Genomic DNA, 24223 nt, shown 5'->3' with positions numbered 1-24223 from the left:
GACAGCCCCGATAACCCGGACACCGGACAGCACCGCAAAGCTCTGAGCAGCTTTGGAGTAGCCCGTTGGATAAAGCTCCCCCCGCTCTGTTCCCCGGAACAGCCTGGCGACGCACAGCTTGCCGGAGCCCAGCGGCAGGAGGCGGCACGCCGTCGAGAGAGAAGATTCAGAACCATGGCTCGGCGCCTCGGCCGAACCCACGCTCAGCGCCGTTGGATGTAGCAGTACTTTCATGAGGATACGGCCATGCTAGGATTCAAATTTTATTGTTTGTGCTAATCATATAATGATCATTTGACTTGTAGACCTGCAGCAGTGCTCACCTTTCTTTAATCTGCATGTATTGGCACGTGCTCCCAAGTACTGTAGCACACTAGACAAACTTTGAGAATAAAAAACATATATGTTCAGCACTCTTCATATTCTCCTGTACAAATCGATGAATATAGCAAACATATTGTTTCTTGTGCTCATCCTCTGATTTTGCCAAAACTAAAGGCTTAATTTTGTCAGAAAAATATGTGTTCACGTTTTGTCAGAACAAAATTCATGTCTTGTCAGAACAAAATACTGAATTTTGTCAGTTAACTGACACGTATTCGTCTGAGGTGACACAAAATCAGTAAGACACCAAGAAAATCACTTTATGCCGAGTAAAACGAAGAACAAAATTTTCTGCAAAAAAGAAAAAAAAGAGGGAAAGAACAAAGTCAGAGCACCATACACATATTTTCGTGAGTGGGACTGTTGCAATCACACATAACGAGGTGAATAAGAAATAGTGAGCTGACCTAGTAGATTGAAGACGTATTGTATTTACCAATGCAAGGTTCATAATTTAATGCCTAGGGGGATCAGCAAACAGTAGGCTTTATTAGGCTGGTCATAGTGGGAGTAACATAGGTAGTAACATAGATGCCACATAAGCAAAAATGATGATGTGGCAAGTAGTTAATGAGGAGAGAGGCAAATAGAGTAACATAATATGTTACCATCACATAGCGGTTTCCAATGCATAATGAGTCTACAAAGTAATAAATGAAGGCAACTATGCTACCACACCTATGACACTACTCACTATGAAGGTAGTAACATAGACTAGTAACATATGTATGTTACTAATCTAAGTTACTCCCCACTATGACCAGCCTTAGCAATGCTAATAGTCTATTAAACAAAGAGTTAATGACTCCTGCCATGAGTTTTGATGCACGCCGGACACAAATCCCAATAGATGGTGTGAGAGGATGTACGTGTTGAGCATGGGTTTGACTGCACCATGACTCCGTACAACATTTTTGCACGTCGTCGTCGTCGGGGAGCACGCCTCAGCCGGAGGCGGGTCGTCTTCCAGCACCGGTCGCATTTGGGCGAGGTCGGATGCGCAGAGCCTCCCGTCTTGGCACGAGAAGCCAAACCAGAGGTCGTGCTCGGCCCGGCCTCTGAACGGCAGTGGCGCACGGGCGGGCCTTGCTCCATGGCTGCTTGCGATGTTGTAGGAGCGCGTGCCGGCGGCCACCGTGGATATCCAGACCTGCGGGTCATCGTACACCGTGAAGGCATTGAATGCACTGGGGTTCGCTGCCTCCGCCGGGGAGTAGGTGCTCGGGTCGACATCGTGGTCAGGATAATCGAAGTCACACTGCGGTAGAGGGCATTGTGTGAGAGTTAGCCCTTGGGACGGCCGGAGATGAGAGCCTGGAAATGGTGCCACGGGAACGTCTCAGGCTCTTTGGCTATGACGTAGAGGTCGTCGCCGACGGTGAAGGAGATTGCGTTGAGGCGGCCGGAGGGACAATGAGGCGCCGTCGTAGAGGAGGGTGCAGCCGCCGTGATCCAATACTTGAAGTATTACAGGAGAAACATGACAACCTGGTGAAAACATATAAAAGAAGTGTGCGGACGTAATAAAATCCGAACAATTCTGTAGCTACTAAATGAAACAAGAGGTGAAAAACATCACAAAAATCAAACTCATCAGTGGTACGCGCCACTTCGAATGCAGTCTGGCATGGAGGTCGGTTGCAAGTAGATACTATGGGGGAAGCCTCGAAGAATCAGATTCAACCTTGGCCGCCCGAGACGACTGCAACTTGGAGCTGGTCAAGGTGCAGTCAAGGTTGAAGGCCAGTTCAGGGGCTACTCATGTTGTCCCAGCTGAGGACCCCTAGGTCGGATCCTGCTTGGGCCACATTGAAGGGCCCATGACGTGTTATACGAGGACTCCGGAAGACTTGCGGTACAATCCCTAGATATCGGAGCCGTGAAGGACTCCGCTTCTACCGGTAGCCGAATAGGATTTGTAACCCTGGGCCCCGGTATGCTATAAAAACTGAGGGTCGGGCTAGTTACAGAACAATCCCTTCGTACTTTACCTGTAGTTTGTACACACCCCCTATTGCAATATACATGAGCAAGGGTAGGGCATTACCTCTTCTCGAGGACTGAACCTGGGTAAAAACTCGCCTCCTGTTACCATCCGACCAATTCACCTCTATGGGATACCCCACCGAGGGATATGTCAGAATCGTCTTCGACATTGTTCGTACTCAAAAATCACCTAACTACAACATAAAGACTTTTTTCGGTTTTGCCATATTATTTTGGTGCCATTGTTCTTGTGACAGTCTTCCGGTCAAAGCTTCTAAATCTTTAACTTATACGAAAATGAAGTGCATAATATACTACAGACTATTTTGTAAGGGTTATTTATCTAGTTTGATTATGTACGTTAGAATCACTCAACTTTCTTTCGACAAGTGGGGGATTATTTGCTTTTCTACAGCAATTGGTTGGTCTCCGGTTGTGGCAGTTTGCCGCCGCTGCAAAGAGCAGAGTTCAGTGAGGCGATGGCAACAGGGGGCAAACAATTGGAGGTTGTGGTTATGAAGATATTTGCTGCTATTGGTTGGTGCAGCTTCAAGCGATTAGGTGATGACCTGCTTTTGGTGCCAAAAATTACTTTTCATTTTCTTTGCCTTGCCTTATGTAAAGACTCTCTTTTTTTTCTTTTGCGAGAGTTATACATACTAAATCAGATGCACCTTTTTCTGCGAGGATTTTGCACGTGATAAATATGATGTTATTCTTGGGGGCGTTAGCTTGATGTAGAGACCCGAAGATCAATATAATTACCCATTTTTGAGTTTTTCTAGCTAAATCGATGTACCACACCAGTAAGTCTAATTTGGTCTTATATTTTTATTTCAGCCTATTCACAGAATAATCTCCCACTTGTAACGTTGGAATTGGCTATTTTGTGATTCGTCTTCCCGGCAGAGCATGTTAATCATCCACATAGGCCAATTGAATCATGGGGAAAAAGTATACAATTACTAGAGGTTTTCAGAAAGAAAAGGTACATAAATGCCAGACCATTGTTCAAAGAAGATAATAACAAGACAAATAACGACTGTGCAATGCCATGACATCTTTATACTCGGACGGGAAAACAAAAACAAAATGTTTGCAATACCAAATGAGAAAACATTGTCCTCAGAATGTCTGGTGGCATGTGAACCAAGCTCTTCAAAAGGCAGGAAGAATCATATGAGGAGGGAAAGGGATTCAGCGCAAGCCACACAAGGGCAAAGCAAAAGAAAGATGCAAAGCTAAAAGACACTGCTCCTCTCTCAGCCGCACCAGCAAAGGATAAGTGAAAGCAAGAGTAGATGATGCCTGCAGAATCTCTTGGGACCAAGTGGCATTCAACTGACCATGAGTCTTGTCGTCTCTTCTCTACCCTTTCATCAACCATACTAAAACAGTGCATCTGTCCATTTTATGTTAATAAGTTAATTACTTGTTAAGTATGGGAGCAAGTTACTCACAGTGGTTTGGAATTCACTGCATTTTTATTGGCTCTACCTTACTATTTTACCGACAGGTAATTAATTAGAGGCCATGGTTAGTGATGCAATCAGTAGACCAATCTGAATTTGGTGTGACTGCTTAGGCTTTATCTTTTGTTCTCAAACCTAGGTATGTGCTAAAGTTATGTCCTGTGATGACAATTAGTTATGCATGCAGAAAGCGTTTCTGTTTTCCAATTAACTGGACTCGAAGGTGCACTTTGAGCACAAGGAGGTGGACCGGGGTAGACATCTTGTCTTGAGAATATCTATCTGGTTTGTGGTTGGCTCTTTACGCAGACATAGCTTTCTTTCCAGCCACAAAACCTTTCCGGCCAAAAAGCATATAATAAGTATATATGAGCACACATAATAGAGAGCATATAATTTACATTTTCTAGTTCCCTCCATGAGACAAAAAAAAGGAAGAAGCAAAGTTTGATGATAGTTTTGCATATTCCTCCCTCAGCCTCCTCAAAGTTGGAACGCAATTCTGACCATCAGTTTCTGCTAGTACAATATGGTAGTCAAACCCAATAAAAATTATATAATAAAAGACTTTTTCTTGAGGAAACATAAAAGTATTTCTTGAAAAAGTATACGTGTGAATCAACACACTTAATCACAGTACACATTCTTAAGGAAAAAATAGGTGTGGTCATTCCCTACAAGCTAAGTTTCTATAATAAAGTAAAAAGGAGAAAATCATTTAGGAATAAACTAAGTCTCTCTTGCAGAGGCGCACAATTTTTTTAGAAAGTCAAAACAGCCTTACTCGGATGTTCAAGCGGTATATAAAGTTGAGTTTGTTTACGAAGGCGGTAGTTTTACGGAAATCCAGCTCTCATCCCAAGCTCAGATACTCCCCATATTAACAGTAAATTCAAATAACACATTTAACAAATTCAAAAGGTTCTGAATTTTTTACATATGAAAGACGAGAGACTCTTCTAGATACTTGCAAATTTTCACACTAATATGGCATAGGAGGAGCTCAGTACAAAAAAAAAATATGGAGCTGGAATTTTGTTGCAGCTTTGGACATTTTTTAGCTCCGATTTTTTTGTACCAAGCTACTCGGATGTCATCTCGGCGCGAAAATGTGCAAGCACCTAGAAAAGTCTATAACTTTGATGTGTAATTTCTTTGGACTTTTTTAGTTTATTTGGTATTTCTTTTGAATTTGCTATTCACATGGGTGCAGATGCAGCCGAAGTAGCGGCTCTCGTTTCTATGGAAATTGCTTTAGAGTCCCAGAGCTCCAGTAAAGCCAGGTTTACCAAAAGTGTATTCGAAGCGCAATTTTTTTTTTACATGTACATACAGGTAAGGTTAATGTACCTATACACATGTATTATTATTATTATTGCACCAAGCTACTCGGATGTCATCTCGGTGCAAAAAATTGCAAGCACCTAGAAAAGTCTCTAATTAATCTTTGATGTGTAAAAATTTCAGACTTTTTTTAGTTTGTTTGGTTTCTTTTTGCGGGTGTGTTTGATGTTTCTTTTGAATTTACTATTCACATAGGTGCAGATGCACCCGAGCTCCGAAACACCGCTCTCATTTCTATGGAAATTGCTTTGAAATCCCAAAGCTCCATTGAAGCCAGGTTTACCAAAAAAAAAGGGGGAAATATATTCAAAGAGCCCAAAAAAATCTGGATTTTTTTATATGTACATATAGGAATGGTCAATGTATTTACAAAGTTTTCATGTAATACATGTGTATATACAAGCGCAAAAGAACCTAAATACATAAATCTGATAAAAGAAAATAATAGTCACATTGTGTGGTAATAAATCCACATATTTATCTTTTTTGTGTGCGCACATGGTAAGTTATCTTCTAACGAAATTTTACACATATGTAGTGTATATGTACATATTGGATTTTGTACAGAATTTGTTGATACTTTTAAATATGTATTTCATATTTTTCCAAAAACGGGGGGTTCAATGGAGGTTAAGCTCCAAAGCACCTCACCCGTGGCTTTATTACCACTATATTTGATGAAACTACTTTCATTTTCAAAGGGATGCAGAGAAAGACGGAGCCGAAAACACATGAACAGAGTAGATTTTGGTGAGAGGCTGAGAAAACTGAATATTGGCATGCATATGCGGATGTCGTGCAATGTGTCAAAAGATAGTTTGGGAATAGATTCTGGTGAGATGATGTGTCGGCCTTAGCTTGTGCGCTTGTGATACAGGAACATCCTAGTGGCTCACGTTGCCTCACGATGGTTATCAAAAGAAAGAACCTTATCATTTCTCAACTTGATTCTGCCTGTCACGTGCATGCATCCACATTACAACGATGACATGTACAGCCACACGACCTAACTACTTAATTTGCCGACACTCCCTCAATACTCACTCCGTTTTTATTTGCTTCCCAAATTACTTTTATTGTAAGTGAAGCTTTGATCAAATTTATAAAAATATATACTAACATCAATACCATTAGATTTACCGGTGAATATATATACTTCCATATCATATGTACTCCCTCTGTAAACAAATATAAGAACGTCTTATATTAGTTTGCAGAGGGAGTAGTTGTTATTATAAATTTTTATAACGTTTTTATAAATTTGGTCAAACTTTATAAAATCTGACTCAAGGCAAAAGCTAATATGCAGAGTGAATAAAAACATATGAACTATAGATGGTGGCCAAAGTACAGCCAGAAAACATCAAGGCTGGAGTAACTAAACCCGCGGTCATCTCACAATCACACTCTCATCCGTAAACTATTTTAACTAGCAAGGAATATTAAAGAAATTAGTTACGGTCAACAAGATTATACCGCATTTCCAACCGATCAAACTACTTAAAGAACATTTTATGTGCTCAAAATAGCACTTGAATTTCTTGTGAATATGTCACTAAGATTTTGAATTCACAACAGGTATAGATACAATACTACAAGGAGTTGACAAGACATTGATTATGTATAGGAGATAAAACCTTGCTAGATTTTATATGCTGACCATTTTGCCTGTTAGGTAAATAGGTCAACATGTTAGTAAACAGGGAAAAGACTAAAAGCAATATGTTTGAACCACCCAAATCTATGAGTTGTACCGTAACCTTTTCAGGTTTTTTTTCCATCTAAAGTTTTAAAATTTGCCCAAATTTTTGTATCGATAAAAATGATAACTTTATTCATCTTGAATATTACTCAAATTTGACTAGAATAGAAAGGACAACACGTATGGTTAACTGTAACAGTTCCATTTTTTGAAAATGTTCAAATTTCAACCAAATTTGAGTCAAAATTTGATAATTGCATTCTCTTAAATAACTAACTAGAGTAGGTTGAAAGATACTCCCTCTGTAAACTAATATAAGAGCATTCAGATCACTACTTTAGTGATCTAAATGCTCTTATATTTTTTTACGGAGGGAGTAATATTTTAATATACTTTTCAATTTTCAAAATACTGATAATTGATTATCTCTTAAACTGCACACAGATTTTGCTCAAAATTAAAAGGTAAAGTTAGTAGGATATTTGAAAGAGCGAAACTTCTGAGTGGCAATTCGGCCGTAAGAGCAAAATCCATGGCAATCTATAGCTATACCGAACAGGAGCGGCGTCAGGCCCCAGGCAGCCCTGGCCATCGTCTGGGGCGTGACGGACAAAGTATGCGCACACTGTATAGCACCGTAGCAGTAAGGCTGGCCTTGGTCGTCTTCACATCCTACTGGCATTGAGTGCACCACACATGTGTGGTTACGTCAAGGACATATGTGTATTAAGGGTTTTTTGCGTCTTGGATGTAACTCTACTTATCATGGAATAAAACTCATTTTTCCCTCGCAAGAAAAAAATACGAGTGAAATCCATGACAAACTCTTCACACTTCACCCTAGTAAGGCCGAAGAATCCATGGCAAACTCTTGCGTGGTACTTGGGTCATATGCGCAAGAGCCATGAAAATTAATTGTGTGATGCATCTAAAGACATTCAAAGCAATGCGAAGAGAACTGAAAGGATCTTATCCGATTTCGTAGTGTGAACGTTGATATTTCTTTCTCTATGAAGTTTTTTTTAGGGAAGGCCATTATGGCTAGCTTTATTGCAAATTAAAGCAGTAAAACATCATCCACAAGTCTGGAAACAAGACAGCCGGGTGGCTCGTCCGTCCAGCTACTAGAAACCTTATTACAAAAAATATGTTTAGCTAGCACATGCGCCGCATCATTACATGATCGAAAACAATGATTAAAAGTGACCTTCCCAATAGACGTAGCCGCATCCACACACTCCGCAAATATTGTCGTTGCAGTGTCCCACCATCTTGTTTGTCCAGTGCAAGCATCAATCACCATGAGGGAATCAGACTATGCTTCAACTCGAGAAAAACCCAGGGTATTGGCAAAAAACAGTCCATCGCGCATAGCCAACGCTTCCGTGGTCACCACGTCCGCTGCAAATTGGATATAGCGGCATTGGGCAGCCACAAAGTTACCTTTGTGATCCCTAATGACCGCCGTCGTAGCTCCAGTTCCCTCGTCCAAATGGAAAGACGCATCCACATTGACTTTCACAAAGTTCGGCTCTGGTTTTCTCCATGTATGCTCCTGTATTGCCCGGTTCCTACTATTTATCTGATGGTAGTTAGTCGCTATCACTAGGACGGAGAGTGGCCACCTTGTTGGTGAAGGTGGCGCTCCTCCATGCGTTAACTCACGCCTAACCCACCATAGATACCAAACTCCAACAGCCAGCACATGTTTCATATCAAGACTGGGTTTGAGAGGTAGTGCCCTGTCTTCCGCCAACAGTAGGTGTTCAAATATGATTGATCCCGAGCGATCAAATGTTATAGCTTCTTCGATTATATCCAGAATGCCTAGTCTCTGCCATAACTCGTGAGCATGTGTGCATTCGAAGAACAGGTGACGCACATCTTCCGCAGCCTGGTGACAGATCGGGCAAGATCCATTAGAGCCTACATGTCTGTTTGTGAGTATTGCTTTCAAAGGTATTATTCCGTGGAGAGCCCACCAACAGAAAATCTGCACCTTACGAGGGACTTGCAGTTTCCAAACTCTACTCCAGATTTCCGGTGTAGTTGAGCCAGACGGACATGCCCAAACATTTGCATGCTGCCGGTAAGTCTGAACCCATTGTGTGTGATAAGCTGATCGGACAGTAAAGACCCCTCTCCGATCAGGGTTCCAGGCAATAAAATCCTCAAAAGCTGCCGTACTCAAGGGAATTTGCAAGATCCTTTGGACGTCCACTGGGTTGAAGATAGAGCGGATCAACGCTTCATCCCATGCCCCGGTGTAAGGGTCAATGAGGTCGCTAACCGAAGAAAGGATAGACTGTCCCCTGCTCGAGATTACCTTCCTGTTAGGACTCGATGGTACCCATGGATCGGTCCATATTTTCACATGCTCACCGGTTCCAATTCGCCAAACATATCCCAATTTAAAAGTCTCTAATCCCTTCATTATACTCTGCCAAGTGAATGAAGCCCCACTTTTTAGGGTTGCTTGGAGTAGGCTTCCATTCGGGTAGTACTTTGCTTTTAGAACCCGAGCACATAGCGACTCCGGATTGTTAATGAGACGCCAACACTGCTTAGACAGCATAGCCAAATTGAAGGAATAAAGATCCCTGAAGCCCATTCCTCCTTCATTCTTCGGGTAACAAAGTTTCCACCAAGTGTACCAACGCATTCTTTTATGATCTTCGTCATCACCCCACCAGAATTGAGCTATCAAATCCGTGATCTCCTTGCAAATCCCCTTCGGTAGGCTGAATACTGACATGGCAAAAACATGGATTGCTTGAGCTACAGATTTAATAAGTATTTCCTTACCACCTCTAGATAGTTGCTTCTCCATCCATCCTTTCAATCTTTCTTTTATTCTTTCACAGAAATATCGGAAGCAGTCACTCCTATCCGCTCCTACCATTGCAGGCAGCCCAAGATATTTGTCAGACAAAGCTTCAGTATCAATATGTAATAGTTGACAAACCTCAGTTTTTGTTACCAGAGGGGTGTTAGGACTGAAGTACACACTAGATTTTGATAGGCTCACCAATTGTCCCGAACTCTGACAGTAGGTATCCAGAACATGTTGTAAGGAAGCTGCATTTAGGACATCTGCGTTCATGAGAATGAGAGAGTCATCAGCAAATAAAAGATGTGATACTGATGGTGCATTTTTGCACACTCTTATTCCCTCTATGCCACCAGCTTCTTCTTCAAACTCCAATAAACTGGACAGGCCTTCTGCACACAGTAGGAACATATATGGGGAAAGGGGATCACCCTGTCGAATGCCCCTCGTAGGTGTGAAAGACCCTGTTTCATGAGAATTAAATCTCACTCTGTAGCTGACCGAGCTTACACATGACATCATCATCTTAATAAATTGGCCGTGGAAACCCAAAGCTGACATCATATGACGAAGGAAAGACCATTCCACTCTGTCATATGCTTTATGCATATCTAACTTGACTGCACATAACCCTGTTCGACCAGCTCTTTTATTCTTGATCTTGTGTATACATTCATATGCAATTAGAATATTATCCGTGATCATCCTCCCAGGTACAAAGGCACTTTGGGTGGGCGAAATAATATCAGGTAGAATACTTTTCAAACGGAAAGCTAGCATTTTGGACACAATTTTATATAGGACATTGCATAGACTAATTGGACGAAATTGAGTTACCAACTCTGGTGTGTCCATCTTCGGGATCATAACGATCGTTGTCTCATTCCATTCAGGTGGGATCTTCCTGGAATTAATAGCTAGCAAGACTTGTTGGATAATATCATCTCCCAGAATATGCCAATATTTTTTGAAAAAAATGGCATGAAGCCCATCGGGACCTGGGGCCTTAAGATCGCCGATGCTAAACGCAGCCTTACGCACATCATCAGCCGTGTACTTCTTTCTCTATGAAGTTGGCTTCAGACAAATCCTGTATGCAGAGTAAAAAAGAAAACCGAGGGAGGATTTGAAAGGGGGCGGAACCTTGGAGCGGTATTTGGTCACACGAGCAAAATCCATGGCAAGCGCTTCTTCACACTAGGGCTGGTCGAAGAGGATGGATTGAGTTGACGGCTCCAGCGTTCCAGGGCTCCCCTCGACTCCTTCGACTCCACCACCGTTGCCAAGGAGTTGATTGAGAGGCGAGCGAGGGCAGCCGTCCGTCCACGCGTCGGCACCCGGTTTGTCCCGGCGCCAAGCAGCTCCTCCGTTTGCTTCCGCCACCGGCCGCCAGGCGGGGCCCACAAAATCCACATCCCCCGGTGATCCGCTGGCCCGGGCTGGGCGCCTCCGGAGGGCAGAAAAGATATGCGGATCCAGCGCGGGTGCGGCGGGGTGTGGAGCGCGCGGCTTTTGATTTACGGGGATCTCTTTCTGGCCGCCCCGGGGCCCCACCACCGGCGCTCCCCGCCTCCATTTCGTCCACGTCACCCGCCCCCTCCCCCAATATCTACTCCTCCGCCCCCCTTCGCTTCCCGCACACACACACACACGCGGACTACTCCTCCAGCCGCCTCCGTCGATCTCTCCCTCTGCTCGACTCGACTGCAGTCGCCGCCGCCGTCCATGGCCGCGCCCCCTCCCGCGTCTTCGTCGTCCTCCTCCTCCTCAACCTGACCGGCAGCGCAGCGCGACAAACGCGAGGTGAGCTCCCGCCTGTCTGTCACTCGTCTGCTCTGTTCCTGCCCGATTGGGGATCGAATCATCCGTTTCAATCTGCGTGTGGATCCAGGGCATGCTCCTTCCTTCACTCCAGGCCCTCTCTCTAGCTAATAATATGTGCCCGGAAATTTCTGGAGATTAACCGGCTCGCCGCCTTGTCTGCTACTGCCCCCCTTTTAGCCGCCGGCAGCTCCATTCGAGGAGACGATTCATTCCGCTCCGTCTCAACCACTTGCTCTTCTCTGTGTTTTTTGCGTTTTGTTTTCTTGATTTGATTCGGTGGCCCGCCGTCGACGAACGCACGCACGCACGCCGGATGCGACCGAGGTTCGATTATTACTCACGGCAGCGTACTGCTGGTTGTGCTATTATGCGCGCCTCCTCCCTCGCCGTCAACCACCAAACGACCCCAACATGTTTCCTCTTGGAGTCAGGCCGCCTCCTCCTAGCGCCATGGACCGTCATCACCAGCAGCAGCAGCAGCAGCAGCCGCCGTCGCCTCAAGGGGACCATGCCGCCCAGCCGCGCTGCTGGGAGGAGTTCCTCCACAGGAAGACCATCCGGGTCCTGCTCGTGGAGACCGACGACTCCACCCGGCAGGTCGTCACCGCCCTGCTCCGCCACTGCATGTACCAAGGTCCTTACTCATACTCTGTCTCAGCTACTACCGGTGTTAATTTGCACTGGCTCGGTCGTCATGGAGGTACTAAATCTGGGCGTTGGTTGTCTGTCATGTTCAGTTATCCCTGCTGAAAACGGCCACCAGGCGTGGGCGTATCTCCAGGACATGCAGAGCAACATCGACCTTGTTCTGACAGAGGTCTTCATGCACGGCGGTCTCTCCGGGATCGACCTGCTCGGCAGGATCATGAACCACGAGGTCTGCAAGGACATCCCCGTCATCAGTAAGCACCCCCTCGCCGCTATAATGTTTCAGTATCAGGTCCATTTCGTCCACGTGCATAGATTTATATCTTCTTGGTTTCCAGTGATGTCGTCGCACGATTCGATGGGCACGGTCCTCAGTTGCCTGTCAAATGGTGCTGCTGACTTCTTGGCCAAGCCGATACGTAAGAACGAGCTTAAGAACCTTTGGGCGCATGTGTGGAGACGCTCTCACAGCGTAAGTTACTATCTCTCATGGTGTATCATCATTCAGAAATACTACTGCTGCTGCTGCTGCTGCTTCAGTTCCTAGTTTCACTTGTGTCCTTCCAGCTTACTAGTGCATCTTTTACTGGTATGGTACTGGGTACTAAAACAAAGTTGTTTTCATGGAACTCAGTCCAGTGGCAGTGGTAGTGGAAGTGCCATTCAGACGCAGAAGTGTACCAAATCAAAGAGCGCTGACGATTCCAATAATAACAGCAATAACCGCAACGACGATGCCAGCATGGGGCTCAATGCAAGGGATGGCAGCGATAATGGTAGTGGCACTCAGGTATGAGATTTTTATGTTTTTTTTTACTACTATCTGTAATATTTCCAGACAAGACTGAACACAACAATTTTTAGGATAAGGAAGCTAGATAAAACTGAATGCAACTAACTGCTTCTGCTAGTGCACTAGAGGTCAATTTGTCCATATAGCAAACAAATTATCTGTGACTACTACATGACTCATTCTTTTTGTAAACTACCGAACTTAGACAGGTCTGTATTTTACTCTAGTGTAGTAGAAGTCTTTGCTTAAACTGTACGAGGAAACTGCTGGATAGTAAGATTTGAAACATATGCTAGTTGTTTGGACTTTGAAACTTGAATCAACTGCTGTAAGTAGAATACTTAGATATGTGAGAAGTATCTGCATCTGAACAAGTTTTCTCATCAATTTATTTTAAGGCGCAGAGCTCATGGACAAAGCGTGCCGTTGAGATCGACAGTCCACAGGACATGTCTCCGGATCAGTCAGTTGATCCTCCTGATAGCACTTGCGCGCATGTGAGCCACCTCAAGTCAGAGATATGCAGCAATAGATTAAGAGGTACAGATAACAAAAAATGCCAGAAACCAAAAGAAACTAATGGTATGGTATGCTCAAGTGCTCAACCGGCTCACTGTGCAACTGAACCAAAAGCCTGCTACTTGTGCCATTTTGTACTGACTAAATAAATTCCAATATGTTTTCCAGGTGATGAGTTCAAAGGGAAGGAGCTGGAGATAGGTGCCCCTGGTAATTTGAACACAGATGATCAATCCTCCCCGAACGAGAGTTCGGTCAAACCAACAGATAATGGACGGTGTGAGTATCTGCCACAGAACAACTCCAACGATACAGTTATGGAAAATTCGGATGAGCCAATTGTTCGAGCTGCTGACCTAATCGGTTCGATGGCCAAAAACATGGACGCCCAACAGGCAGCTAGAGCAATAGATGCTCCTAACTGCTCCTCACAAGTGCCGGAAGGGAAAGACGCCGACCGTGAGAACGCCATGCCATATCTTGAGCTGAGCCTAAAGAGGTCGAGATCGACCACGGAGGGTGCGGATGCGATCCAGGAGGAACAGAGGAACGTCGTGAGACGATCAGACCTCTCGGCATTCACGAGGTGCAAAGCATAATATCAGTGTCCTTTGTGAATCCTTAAATCATCCATATGTTGCATACTAACCGTTTTCATTCTTTGCAAGGTACAATACGTGCTCGTTCTCCAATCAAGGCGGGGCAGGGTTCGTCGGGAGCTGTTCGCCCAACGGCAACAGCTCCAAGGCCGCGAAAACGGACGCCGCTCAGATGAAGCAAGGCTCAAATGGCAGCAGCAACAACAACGACATGGGCTCCACCACCAAGAGCGTGATGACCAAGCCCGGTGGCAATAACAAGGTTTCACCCATCAACGGCAACACGCACACGTCGGCGTTCCATCGTGTGCAGCCATGGACGCCGGCGACAGCAACAGGGAAAGACAAGGTTGATGACGTGAGCAAGAAGAATGCTGCAGCAGCAGCAGCCGCAGCAGCGAAAGACAATGGTGGTGAAGCACAGAGCAAACACCCCTGTGCAGCGGCCCATGATGCGAATGGTGGATCGGCAGGAGGCGCTCAGTCCAACGTGATCAATCCCTCGGGTCCTGTTGAAGGTCATGCTGCCAACTATGGTAGCAACTCTGGCAGTAATAACAATACCAATAACGGTGGGAGCACCGCAGCTACTGCTGCTGCTGCTGCTGCTGTACATGGTGAGACCGGTGGCATCGACAAAAGAAGCAACATGATGCACATGAAACGGGAGCGCCGGGTGGCTGCCGTGAACAAATTCAGAGAGAAGAGAAAAGAGAGGAACTTCGGGAAGAAGGTACTGTTTTTTTTTTCTTTCTGAAAGCCGATTTCGTTTGTTCTCTGTTCTTCGTTTCATTCTTCTGCTGGGGCTTATTCATGATAGCTGATGAAATGGATCATTCCTTTTGCAGGTGCGTTACCAGAGCAGGAAGCGGCTGGCGGAGCAGCGCCCACGGGTGCGCGGGCAGTTCGTGCGGCAGCCGCCACCGCCGGCTGCCGTGGAGAGATAACCTCCCGCCACACACCTAGCTATATATACCTAGTACGTACGTACTATTTAGACAGCTGATTCTTGTGTCTTTGGCCATGGATCATTCAGAGACGGTCCTCATCTCGTCTCATCTCCTGGAAGAAGAAGAATAACAAGCTACTCCTCCTCCTGCCTGCCTGCCTTAGCTACCTACCATAGAACATGCCTGCAGAGGAGGACGACTGTAGAGTACATAGTAGAAGTGCGGAGTCGATCAGACAGGCTCCCGAGCCGCTAAGTAGTAAGTAATCAATTAATGTCTGAACCTGTGTAACGGTATGAGTGAGTATTGTGTTGTACACTTGTTATCAGTTTGGCTCTGGCGCACGCACGCACGCAACCAAGCCGATCGAGTGTCTCTGGTGTCATCAATCAACGCATATTTGTGGTTTACCAGCAAGTCATTACTGTATATATACTTGTCCCAAACCCGACCTGTGTCGGCATCATATGTGGCTCGCTTTTGTTGTCTAATCCAAGACATGAGGGGGCCTGATAAACCCGGACGGAGAAACTGATCAAAAGTGCAATGCAAAAATAGAATGAAAAGGGAGTTGCGTTGCACCTTTTATCTTTTAGAAGAAGAACCACATGAACACCACTGAAACGGAACCGGACAGTTGCGTAGGTTCTAAAAGGAAAAAGAAGGTTCAGTAAAGGGCTCTCCGCCTTTCCTACCCAAGCATCGTAGCACGACGCTCGCGACGCATCTTGCTTCGGTATCCTTGCGCAGCGGGCTCCAGGCCATGTCCAACGCATGCCTGGCCACACCTTGCCCAGAAAGCGCATTTCGTTCCGCAGCTTTCAGATGCTCCGTAATAGCAGCTCAAGCACAGATGCGCGGGCTTGGTGGCTGTAGACATAGGTGTAACAGGGTGGCGCTTTTGATCTTGTTCTTGGCTGCTGCTGTTCGTCCACGGCGTTCTTCGGTTTTCAGCTCCTCATATTTTGGTGGTTTAGTCTCCATATAGTAACTGTAGTGGTTAAAACTATGTTGGTAGGATCATCATTATGTGGATGTCCTTTTGCTATTTGCTACTCTCTCGCTTGTTATATGCGGCTTGCCTTAAGTAGCCGGGATGAAGATCCTTGCTGCTGTTGCGTTTTTCTTTTGATGTACTCCCTCCGTTCCGATTTACTCGTTGTGGTTTCAGTTCATTATGCAGCGGCGGCAAAAGAACACACACGAATCTTGGAATGCCGTTACAGAGCACTTCCGAATGTACTGAGAGAACGGAGAAAACGCATCACTACACAGCCCGGCAAAGGAATCAGATTCTGTACAGGACCACACAGGTGAATCAGGACCGGCGGAACGAGGCGAGTTGCTCCACGATGTCAACGAGTTCAGTCCACATATCAAGAGCTGCCGCAGCGGCGCAACGACGAGAGGTTGAGCTCCAACCCACGCCTCAGCAGTGCAGAGTGCAGACCCCTCTTCTCCTTAATGGCGTTGTATAAAGTTCAGAAGACAGCTTTCAAAAAAAAAAAGGTTCAGAAGATATAGTGGCCAGGGTAAAACTACCTAGCCTTTAGGGCTACTTTGGTTGCTACCCTGGGCTTCACGCCTGAGAAAAACTTCTGCCTGCCTTGACGTACGTGAAAAACTACTTTGGTTGCTACTACTTGGGATGCAGCACTAGGTAAGGTATTGTGGTTGAGTTTTCACCAGGTAACCACAAACGGTAACTTTGCAGGAGTGATTCACCCCTCATCGCGAACTGAAACGTTTTTGACACTAGTGTAGTGTTAAAAACGTTCTTATATTTTGGGACAGAGGGAGTACAAAATGACACCTGCAGACTCCTGCTCTGTGCAGAAGGAAATTAAAACGCGTCCGTTTCCAATTCCCGCGGGGCGTGCTAGCTGACGGCATGGCGGCCGGCACATGGGGCGGTGCGGCCTGCGCAGGAGCCAGCGGCGGATGCAGCCCACGTGGAAAACGACAAAACGTGGGAGCATGCGCGGAGCCTGCCCGCGCGCTGGCGGTACTCCTGGAGGCAGATGGGGCAGGTGGTTTGCCCGGCGGTGTCCTTGGTTACCACCACGACGGTGTGCTTCGTCTCCGTGATCACCGGCCGGTCGAGAGCGACGAGGAGGCGGTCACCGCGACCGGAGTAGTGCGGGTCGGCGAGAGCCGCCAGCCCTGAGACGGCGCCGACGGTGCGCTTGAGTCACCCGGTGGAGCGGTGGTCGTCCTGGCGGCGGTGGCACCATATGGTCAGGAGGGAGCGGACGAGGTCGAGGTACACGAGCGCTCGGGCGACCGCCCCCAGCAGCGTCCCCTTCATGAACCCGTCGTCCTCGTCGACGAAGCCGGCTGACAGGAGGCCGTACGCGGCGCCCACCACCGTGCCGGCCACCCCGAAGACGCCCGCCGGCCACCAAATTCACCATCTTGGCAAATTCACTTGGTCGACGGCAGGCCAGGCCAACGCCCTGCCACGTACTCGTACTATATATATGGCGATTGAAGAGTCGGTAAGAAGCAGCTAACTGACGCAGCAGTACGTAGGATGCAGGAGCTAGCGCCTAGCGGCATGTATCCATCGGCGATTGAGCAATGAAAATGCGGTTGCCCGTCGGCGTCCATGCATTCAAGCATCAAGGACGTGCCCGCACTCCACTGCAGCTGGATTATGCTAAACTGAATTAGCAACGGACGTACGTACGTGCGGTGACATGAAACGACACGCCGCCATGCCAACCGATACAGGCAAGGCAGAGCATGCAGAGACACACCGGAAGAACTAATCAAGCTGCTGATGAATGAATGATTGTAATCAGAGCAGGTCAGCACAAGGAGGATGCCGTGTCAAAATCAAGGCACGGATAGATACTGCACGAGAGACACATCAGGCATCACCACGCCGCTTTCAGGCTCTCGAACCACATGGGCTCAGCTCAACTCAACTCATTCAAAACTGCAAGACTTTCCTTGTGTACTCTCTTCTTCGTAATCAGAGTGCTAGACTTTCCTTGCGCGTGCTCGTCTGTGATATTGAAATGAAGTTTACATCGTGAACTGGACGAGCGCATGTACTCTTCTTCTTCGCGGATCATATAGCCATCAATTTGACATGCAAAATATGAGTGAAAATGACACAAATACGTGGATTTTGTGGGAAATATTGTACCATCAATTTGTCATTCAAAATATGTTTTCAACAGTTTACATTCGATGGTACGTTACTCATATATATTTGTCTAATTGCTATTTTTTTGCGGGTATTTGTCTAATTGATTGTCAGAGTAAAAACTCAAAATGCGTGAATACCTTCTAATCTAGGAAAATTAAGGTATACTATAAGGTGCGTCGCTGTCATCATTCCTCCATCACTAAAGTCGGGCAGATCTTGTTGTAGCTGACAGTCAGTAACACGAAAGTTACTATTCAAAGCTCTCGTTTGTTTGCTACAGGAAAAAAAAAACTGTATTACACTTTGGTTTACTATATGTACTGTACTGTATATTGTGTTGACTTTTCACTGGTTCGCGGCAATGACAGCCCAATATACACGTGGCAGCTCCCATGTAAAGCACACCCGATGACCACGAACTGTAATCGGCAAAAACATCTGAAAATCACAAATTGACCTGTTTCCCGCAAGGTCAACATTCGTGTCGCGCGCTCTGGACAGAGCTAGTGGACGGCGTGACGGCACATGGGGCAGTCGGGCTTGCGCAGGAGCCAGCTACGGATGCACTCGAGATGGAAGGCGTGGGAGCACGCCGGCAGCCGCCGCCCCTCGCGCTCGCGGCCGGCCTCGAACTCTTGGAGGCAGATGGGGCAGCAGCCGCCACCTGGGGCAGGGACGGCCGCCGGCGGAAAGAAGCCGAAGCTTGCCGATCTTGCCGGTTGCTCGAGGTCGAGTCGACGACGGCGCGATCACCTCGTCTTCCACAGTAGTGCGGGTCGGCGAGAGTCGTCTGCTCGACAACGGCGCCGACGGTGCGCTTGATTCGCCCGGCGGGAGTGTCCAAGGGGGAGCAGTGGTCGTCATGGCAGCGGTGACCCCATATGGTGAGGAGGGAGTGGACAAGGTCGAGGGACACGAGCGCGCCGGCGACCGCCCCCAGCAGCGTCCCCTGCGCGAAGCCGTCCTCCTCGTCGACGTAGCCGGCTGACAGGAGGCCGTACGCGGCGCCGACCACCGTCCCGGCTGCCCCGAAGACGGCAAAGAGGAGGGCGCGTGCCAGCCCGCCGGCCACCCGCGACACCACCTCCATCTTCGTTGATATCGCTCTGGATGCCGGGCCTAGGACAGGATAGGATGGATATATGATGGAGTATTTAGCTACGAAACTGCAGGCTCACTTGATCGAGGGCATACAGGCTGGCCAACCACGCTTTGTATATACTATTCCCTCCATTTCTAAATATTTGTCTTTTTAGAGATTCAAATGGACTACCACATTTGGATGTATATAGACATATTTTAGAATATAGATTCACTCATTTTGCTCCGTATGTAGTCACTTGTTGAAATCTTTAAAAAAACAAATATTTAGGAATGAAGGGAGTAGCATATACCCGCGCCGCGGCGGCACGCCGCGCCTTGTTATGGTTAATAGTGTATACTATAGTATATATTTGAAAAAAATTCTCTTTTATTTATTATTCTTCACTTAGAGTGAAAATTAATTTAGTTAGTAATAATCTGTCTTAAGTGGTCTAATAGATGTGTGCACGCAATACTATCTTAAAATCATGTATGCGCCATGTTGCTAATTGGTTGGTTACTACTTATTCATTTAATTTTTTGCATGTCTATTAAGTAACGTAAATTTTGAATAATTTTTTTATGAACATAAAGGCATTGTGGATGCTAAGGTGCTTTAAAAAGGGAAAGTTTTATTGCATTACGTAATCGATACAGATACATACTCCCTCTGACCGGAAATACTTGTCCTTGAAATGGATGTATCTAGACTTATTTTAGTTATATATACATTTATTTTATCCATTTTTAGGACAAGTATTTCCAGACGGAGGGAGTATTACACAAGGGAAGTACTATTTTATATCGCATGCTAAGTTTGAGTTTGGTGGATCTCGGTGAATCATCTATGTAGTATATAAATTTTTATGTACATTTTTTTCTATTTTAGTTATTTGAGTTGTGGCCGCACTTCGCTGGTGCATTCGTGTGTCAGTTTTTCTATTTTGTGTGAACTTCTATTTGTCGCCGTTCATGTTCAGAACCTGGTACCAGATCTTCATGTCTTTTCACAAATCATAAAAGGTAAAGGTCCACTAAAAAAATGTAAAGGTGTATATTTTCCTTTTGAAATCTCCTAAAAAACTTATAAAAAAAAGTTTTTTCCATGAACTGGATGCCCAAGTGCTGGTACACGATGTGTGGCTGTAGCGTTTTCTTCTGCGGTTTGTTTTGTCAAACTAACGTTCCATGTGACGGCATGTGATCTATTTGCTTTCGTTTTGTCGCTGGTGGGTGCATGCTTTGATTGGGCGTGAATTTCAGAGTGATGTGACTATGTGCATGTGCATGGGATTGGGAGGAGAGGTGGTTACGTGAATGAGTGAGTTTTGCATGGGGGTGGCTACGTGAATGAGTGAGTTTTGCATGGGGGTGGCCACATGGTTATAACATCAACATTTTTTTTCCGTTCCATGCATACTGGTCAAGAGATCATGTGGATTAAGCGTACACGCACTTTTGGTTTCTTTCATTTTCGTTTGCATACGTTGCTATGGAGAGATCGTTTCTCCGGCTGCTTAGCATGGCGGTTTTCCTTCTTTATTTTTTTGCGCTTGAATGCGTAGGTGCTAGGATTTTTATTTTTGCATTCCTAGATGCTAGGATTATAGAAGTCCCAAGCATTCTCCATCACAAAAAGTTCTACTCTACTAAGTACACCATCATTCTCTCGCAGCTATTTTTTCAGTTGCGTACTTAGAGATGGAGTAGTACATAAATGCTGGTCAGTAGATTTCATCATAGAGATGGAGTAGTACGTAACATGGCATGATGAAACACTGATCGGGTAAATTCCAGAGAGCAAAGGAGAGGAGAGCGGTGCCTAGTTGTCTCAATATGTTATCCATCACATCGAATGAGGGAATAATTAGCACATTGACCATGATGGGCGCGGAGGAACTAAGTAATCCACATGCAACCCCCTATACAGAACATCATGTGAAATCATATGCAGTGCCCTGAGTTGTAGCCCATGGATTGCACGGTTGCAGCATGATCAACTGAACATGACATGCAGTTAATTTGCAACTCAACAGTATTAATTAGTTATGTGAGCCCAATATCTCATGCGTACCTGTGGTGTCACATACGAACGACCACACCACATAGACCTGACATGGTACTCTCAAAAGAAGCTTTTTGCTGAGATCGTGTCATTATGATAAATACTTCAGATTGATTTGCTGGTGCTCCTCTGCCTGAAAACAAAATATATGCAAAACGAAACAGTGATCAATTGATTTCAAAGAGCAAAGGAGAGGAGAGCAGCACTTGAGGTCGAGGCCGCTCGTAGTGCCAGCAGCGGAGCACCTTGCCTGTGTCAGCGCAGTCGCCGCACTCACTTAGATCACATTCATACCACATATAAGAAACCAGTTTAAAAACTTATATGCCGCAAAGATTAGTCAGCATACTCACGTTAAACAACTTACCAGAATTCGACAAGGAGGGCTGATGAACCTCTTGCAACAACACATTATTCTGGTCCTTTTTCTTCCGATAAGCTGCACGCCTTTGTGTGTTGAACTGCTCCTTTGTTTTGTCAGCGTAATCTATGCATGTGATGTCATCTGCATCATGTCAAAAGTAAAAACTACAAAGCCCATAAAGCAAAAATCATAAGTGTTGGATGATGGATCCACTACCGAACACGTCAATATGGATGGTGGATAAGCATGCATGGGAATACCTTTTAGCTTTGTCGCACCATCTATCTCATCGTTTGAAGGTTCACAGCCTACAGCTTACCAATAAAAAATAAATGCGGTATGTTGTACATGAAGGTGAACACCCATAATTATAAGTAATGGCATATGAAATGTGGATGAGTCAGTACCATATGTAATGCGGCCATCTACAATTGTGCCAGAATCGAGAGTTAGATTACTCGAAGCCAACAATGAAGCATCATGATGGTTTCCAACCCATAGCGATCTTGATCCATCTGTAGAGTTGTAACCAGTAGGAAAAGAAAACTAATGATATATAGGAGACAATATATGCAGCTAACATTCTTGGCATATGAAATGCGGATGAGTGAGGTCTGTGCAATAATCTACTGTTACTATACTCGGAGCCGACAACGAAGCCTCATTATGCTCTCCAACCAGACACGACATTGATCCATCTGTAGAGTTGTAACCAGGATAAATATAAGGCCAATGATACAGGTGACAATGTATGCGGCAACATTCTCACCAATATTCACACAAGCATTATACCTGGAACCGTAGCATAATTTTCCTCAACATTTTGAGCTACGTGTATGGAGTTTGCATTGTTATCTTCAACATTTCTCCCGCTTGTAAGGCCTGCAAAACATTATGCATATAGCTTGTGTCGGTGTACAAAAGTAGGAGCTCTGCTTTTGACCCCTTTACTTGTGCACGAGCAGTCAGAGCCACCCGCCACGGCCACGCATAACAGGGCAGGGAAGGGAAGCCGGAGAGAAGCCGAAGGCACAAGACAAACAAAGCAACGACAAGGACCAAGGCCACAAAGTGCAGATGGGCGAAGCAGGTTTCCCCTGCAAGACCCTTGCCGGGGGCAGCCTCCGCAGCCCCGGCAAGCCCCTTTGCCGGGGCAACTCGCCCACACCAATGGAGCGAGCCACCCTTGAACCCACGGCCTCCAATGTCAACCACCACGTTGGACCAGGGCTCGAGAGGCACCTCCATGGTGGCATGCAGATCTTTGTGAAGACATAGAATGCTCAAGAACATGTGATGATTGGAGGGTAACAATCCTCACCAAGATCCTCATCGAATAAACCCACAAGACCCCCCCGGCAAGATCCTTGCCGAGGACGGCAAGCGCCACGGCAAGACCCTTGCCGGGCCACCCAACGAGACCCTCGCCAGAGGCAACCACGAGCCCACTGCCAGGCCCGCACCAACCAACTCCCCGCCGCCGTTCGCATGCAGCTGCCAACCCAACCAGCTGAGCAGGCACCTGCGTGGCAACATGCAGCTTCTAGGCCCACTCAGCACGCACCTGCGTGGCGGCATGCAGATCTTCGTGGAGGCTCCACCACCGCGCCACCTCAGCTGCTTGCCTGCCTACATGGCACCGCATGCATCGCTGGCCAGGGCGCGTGTCGAAGCAAGGAGGAGCGGCGACGGATGGGACGGGCCTCGCTCCCGTCCCCGATAAAGTGAGGGACACCTAAGCCATGCATTAAATGCACTTTGTCCTGTAATACCAGCGATAAGTTCACAGCGTTGTAGCACTTTCCACCTCCTGTGTGCCACTGTGGCAGCCCCTTTCGCCTATAAAAGGAGGCCCATGGCGCACGAGAGAAGGATTCGGCTCTTTCGAACCTGGCAGCACCCAGAGCTAGTTCAAGAGCTCAAGAACACTAAATACATCCACCAAAGCAGGATCGTAGGGTTTTACGCATCTTTGCGGCCCGAACCTGGGTAAATCCCCTTTGTGTTGTCTGCTAGTCCCGCTCTTCTCACGATCCCCGCGCCCCGCAACCATAGTAGGGATTCCACTGGTCCCATAGGTGTCGTTCCCCACCGACATCTTTGGCGCGCCAGGTAGGGGGGCGCCCAGATTGTGAGAATCTGGTCCAGCAGTTGACCTAGCTGTTCTTCATCGCCATGGCTCCTAAGAAGAAGACGACCACAGCGATTGGTTTGTCCGGGACTAGGTTGCCAGTACTGGTGCAGACCAGTATCGGGCCAGTCGCGGAGAGAACCCGTGGCGCGACCCACGAACATCCACATCACCCTAGTGGTCCGGGCCTGGCGAGTGGCGTCGTTCGTGCGCCAGGCAACGAGCCACCAGTCGCGGGCTCCAGAGATGGAGTTGGGTCCCCCGTAGGCGGCGCAGGGCCCTCCAGGAGCGTCACCATCCCGCCAGACGGCGGCACGGCAACCTCCAAGACGCCAACACCAGCGCCCACGGTGCGCTCTTCTCAGGTTGTGC

At 46.5% G+C, this 24223-nt stretch overlaps 1 protein-coding gene and 2 pseudogenes across 5 annotated transcripts; 1 reads left to right on the top strand and 2 right to left on the bottom strand.

Moving 5' to 3' along the window:
• Nucleotides 1-11360: 11360 nt before the first annotated feature.
• Nucleotides 11361-15482, top strand: LOC119362183 (two-component response regulator-like PRR37). Of its 5 annotated transcripts, XM_037627383.1 has the most exons (10): nt 11361-11521; nt 11610-11866; nt 11974-12176; nt 12280-12444; nt 12529-12662; nt 12825-12980; nt 13382-13565; nt 13671-14088; nt 14171-14834; nt 14950-15482. In XM_037627383.1, the coding sequence occupies exons 2-10, from the start codon at nt 11856-11858 to the stop codon at nt 15046-15048; spliced, it is 2034 nt and encodes a 677-aa protein (XP_037483280.1). In that variant the 5' UTR covers nt 11361-11521; nt 11610-11855; the 3' UTR covers nt 15049-15482. The 5 variants fall into 5 exon arrangements, with proteins under 5 accessions (XP_037483280.1, XP_037483282.1, XP_037483279.1 ...); XM_037627385.1 differs by lacking the exon at nt 11610-11866; XM_037627382.1 differs by having other exon boundaries at nt 11610-12176; nt 13388-13565.
• Nucleotides 15483-16772: 1290 nt separating this feature from the next.
• On the bottom strand, nt 16773-17449 carry LOC119360485 (annotated as a pseudogene).
• Nucleotides 17450-18710: 1261 nt separating this feature from the next.
• LOC119367161 lies at nt 18711-19298 on the bottom strand (annotated as a pseudogene).
• Nucleotides 19299-24223: the final 4925 nt, after the last annotated feature.

Source organism: Triticum dicoccoides, chromosome 2B, assembly GCF_002162155.2.
Source record: "Triticum dicoccoides isolate Atlit2015 ecotype Zavitan chromosome 2B, WEW_v2.0, whole genome shotgun sequence".
In the NCBI taxonomy this organism is placed as follows: domain Eukaryota; kingdom Viridiplantae; phylum Streptophyta; class Magnoliopsida; order Poales; family Poaceae; genus Triticum; species Triticum dicoccoides.
Note: the sequence above shows the minus strand (reverse complement) of the source record. Positions and strands in the feature narration are given on the sequence as shown.

Excerpts from the sequence above, each read along its gene's own strand:
- LOC119362183 (XM_037627381.1), top strand. The coding sequence starts at position 11,954 with ATGTTTCCTCTTGGAGTCAGGCCGCCTCCTCCTAGCGCCATGGACCGT. Across the intron at positions 12,663-12,824 it reads TGTGGAGACGCTCTCACAGC|TCCAGTGGCAGTGGTAGTGG; the intron begins GTAAGTTACTAT and ends CATGGAACTCAG. Across the intron at positions 14,089-14,170 it reads GACCTCTCGGCATTCACGAG|GTACAATACGTGCTCGTTCT; the intron begins GTGCAAAGCATA and ends ATTCTTTGCAAG.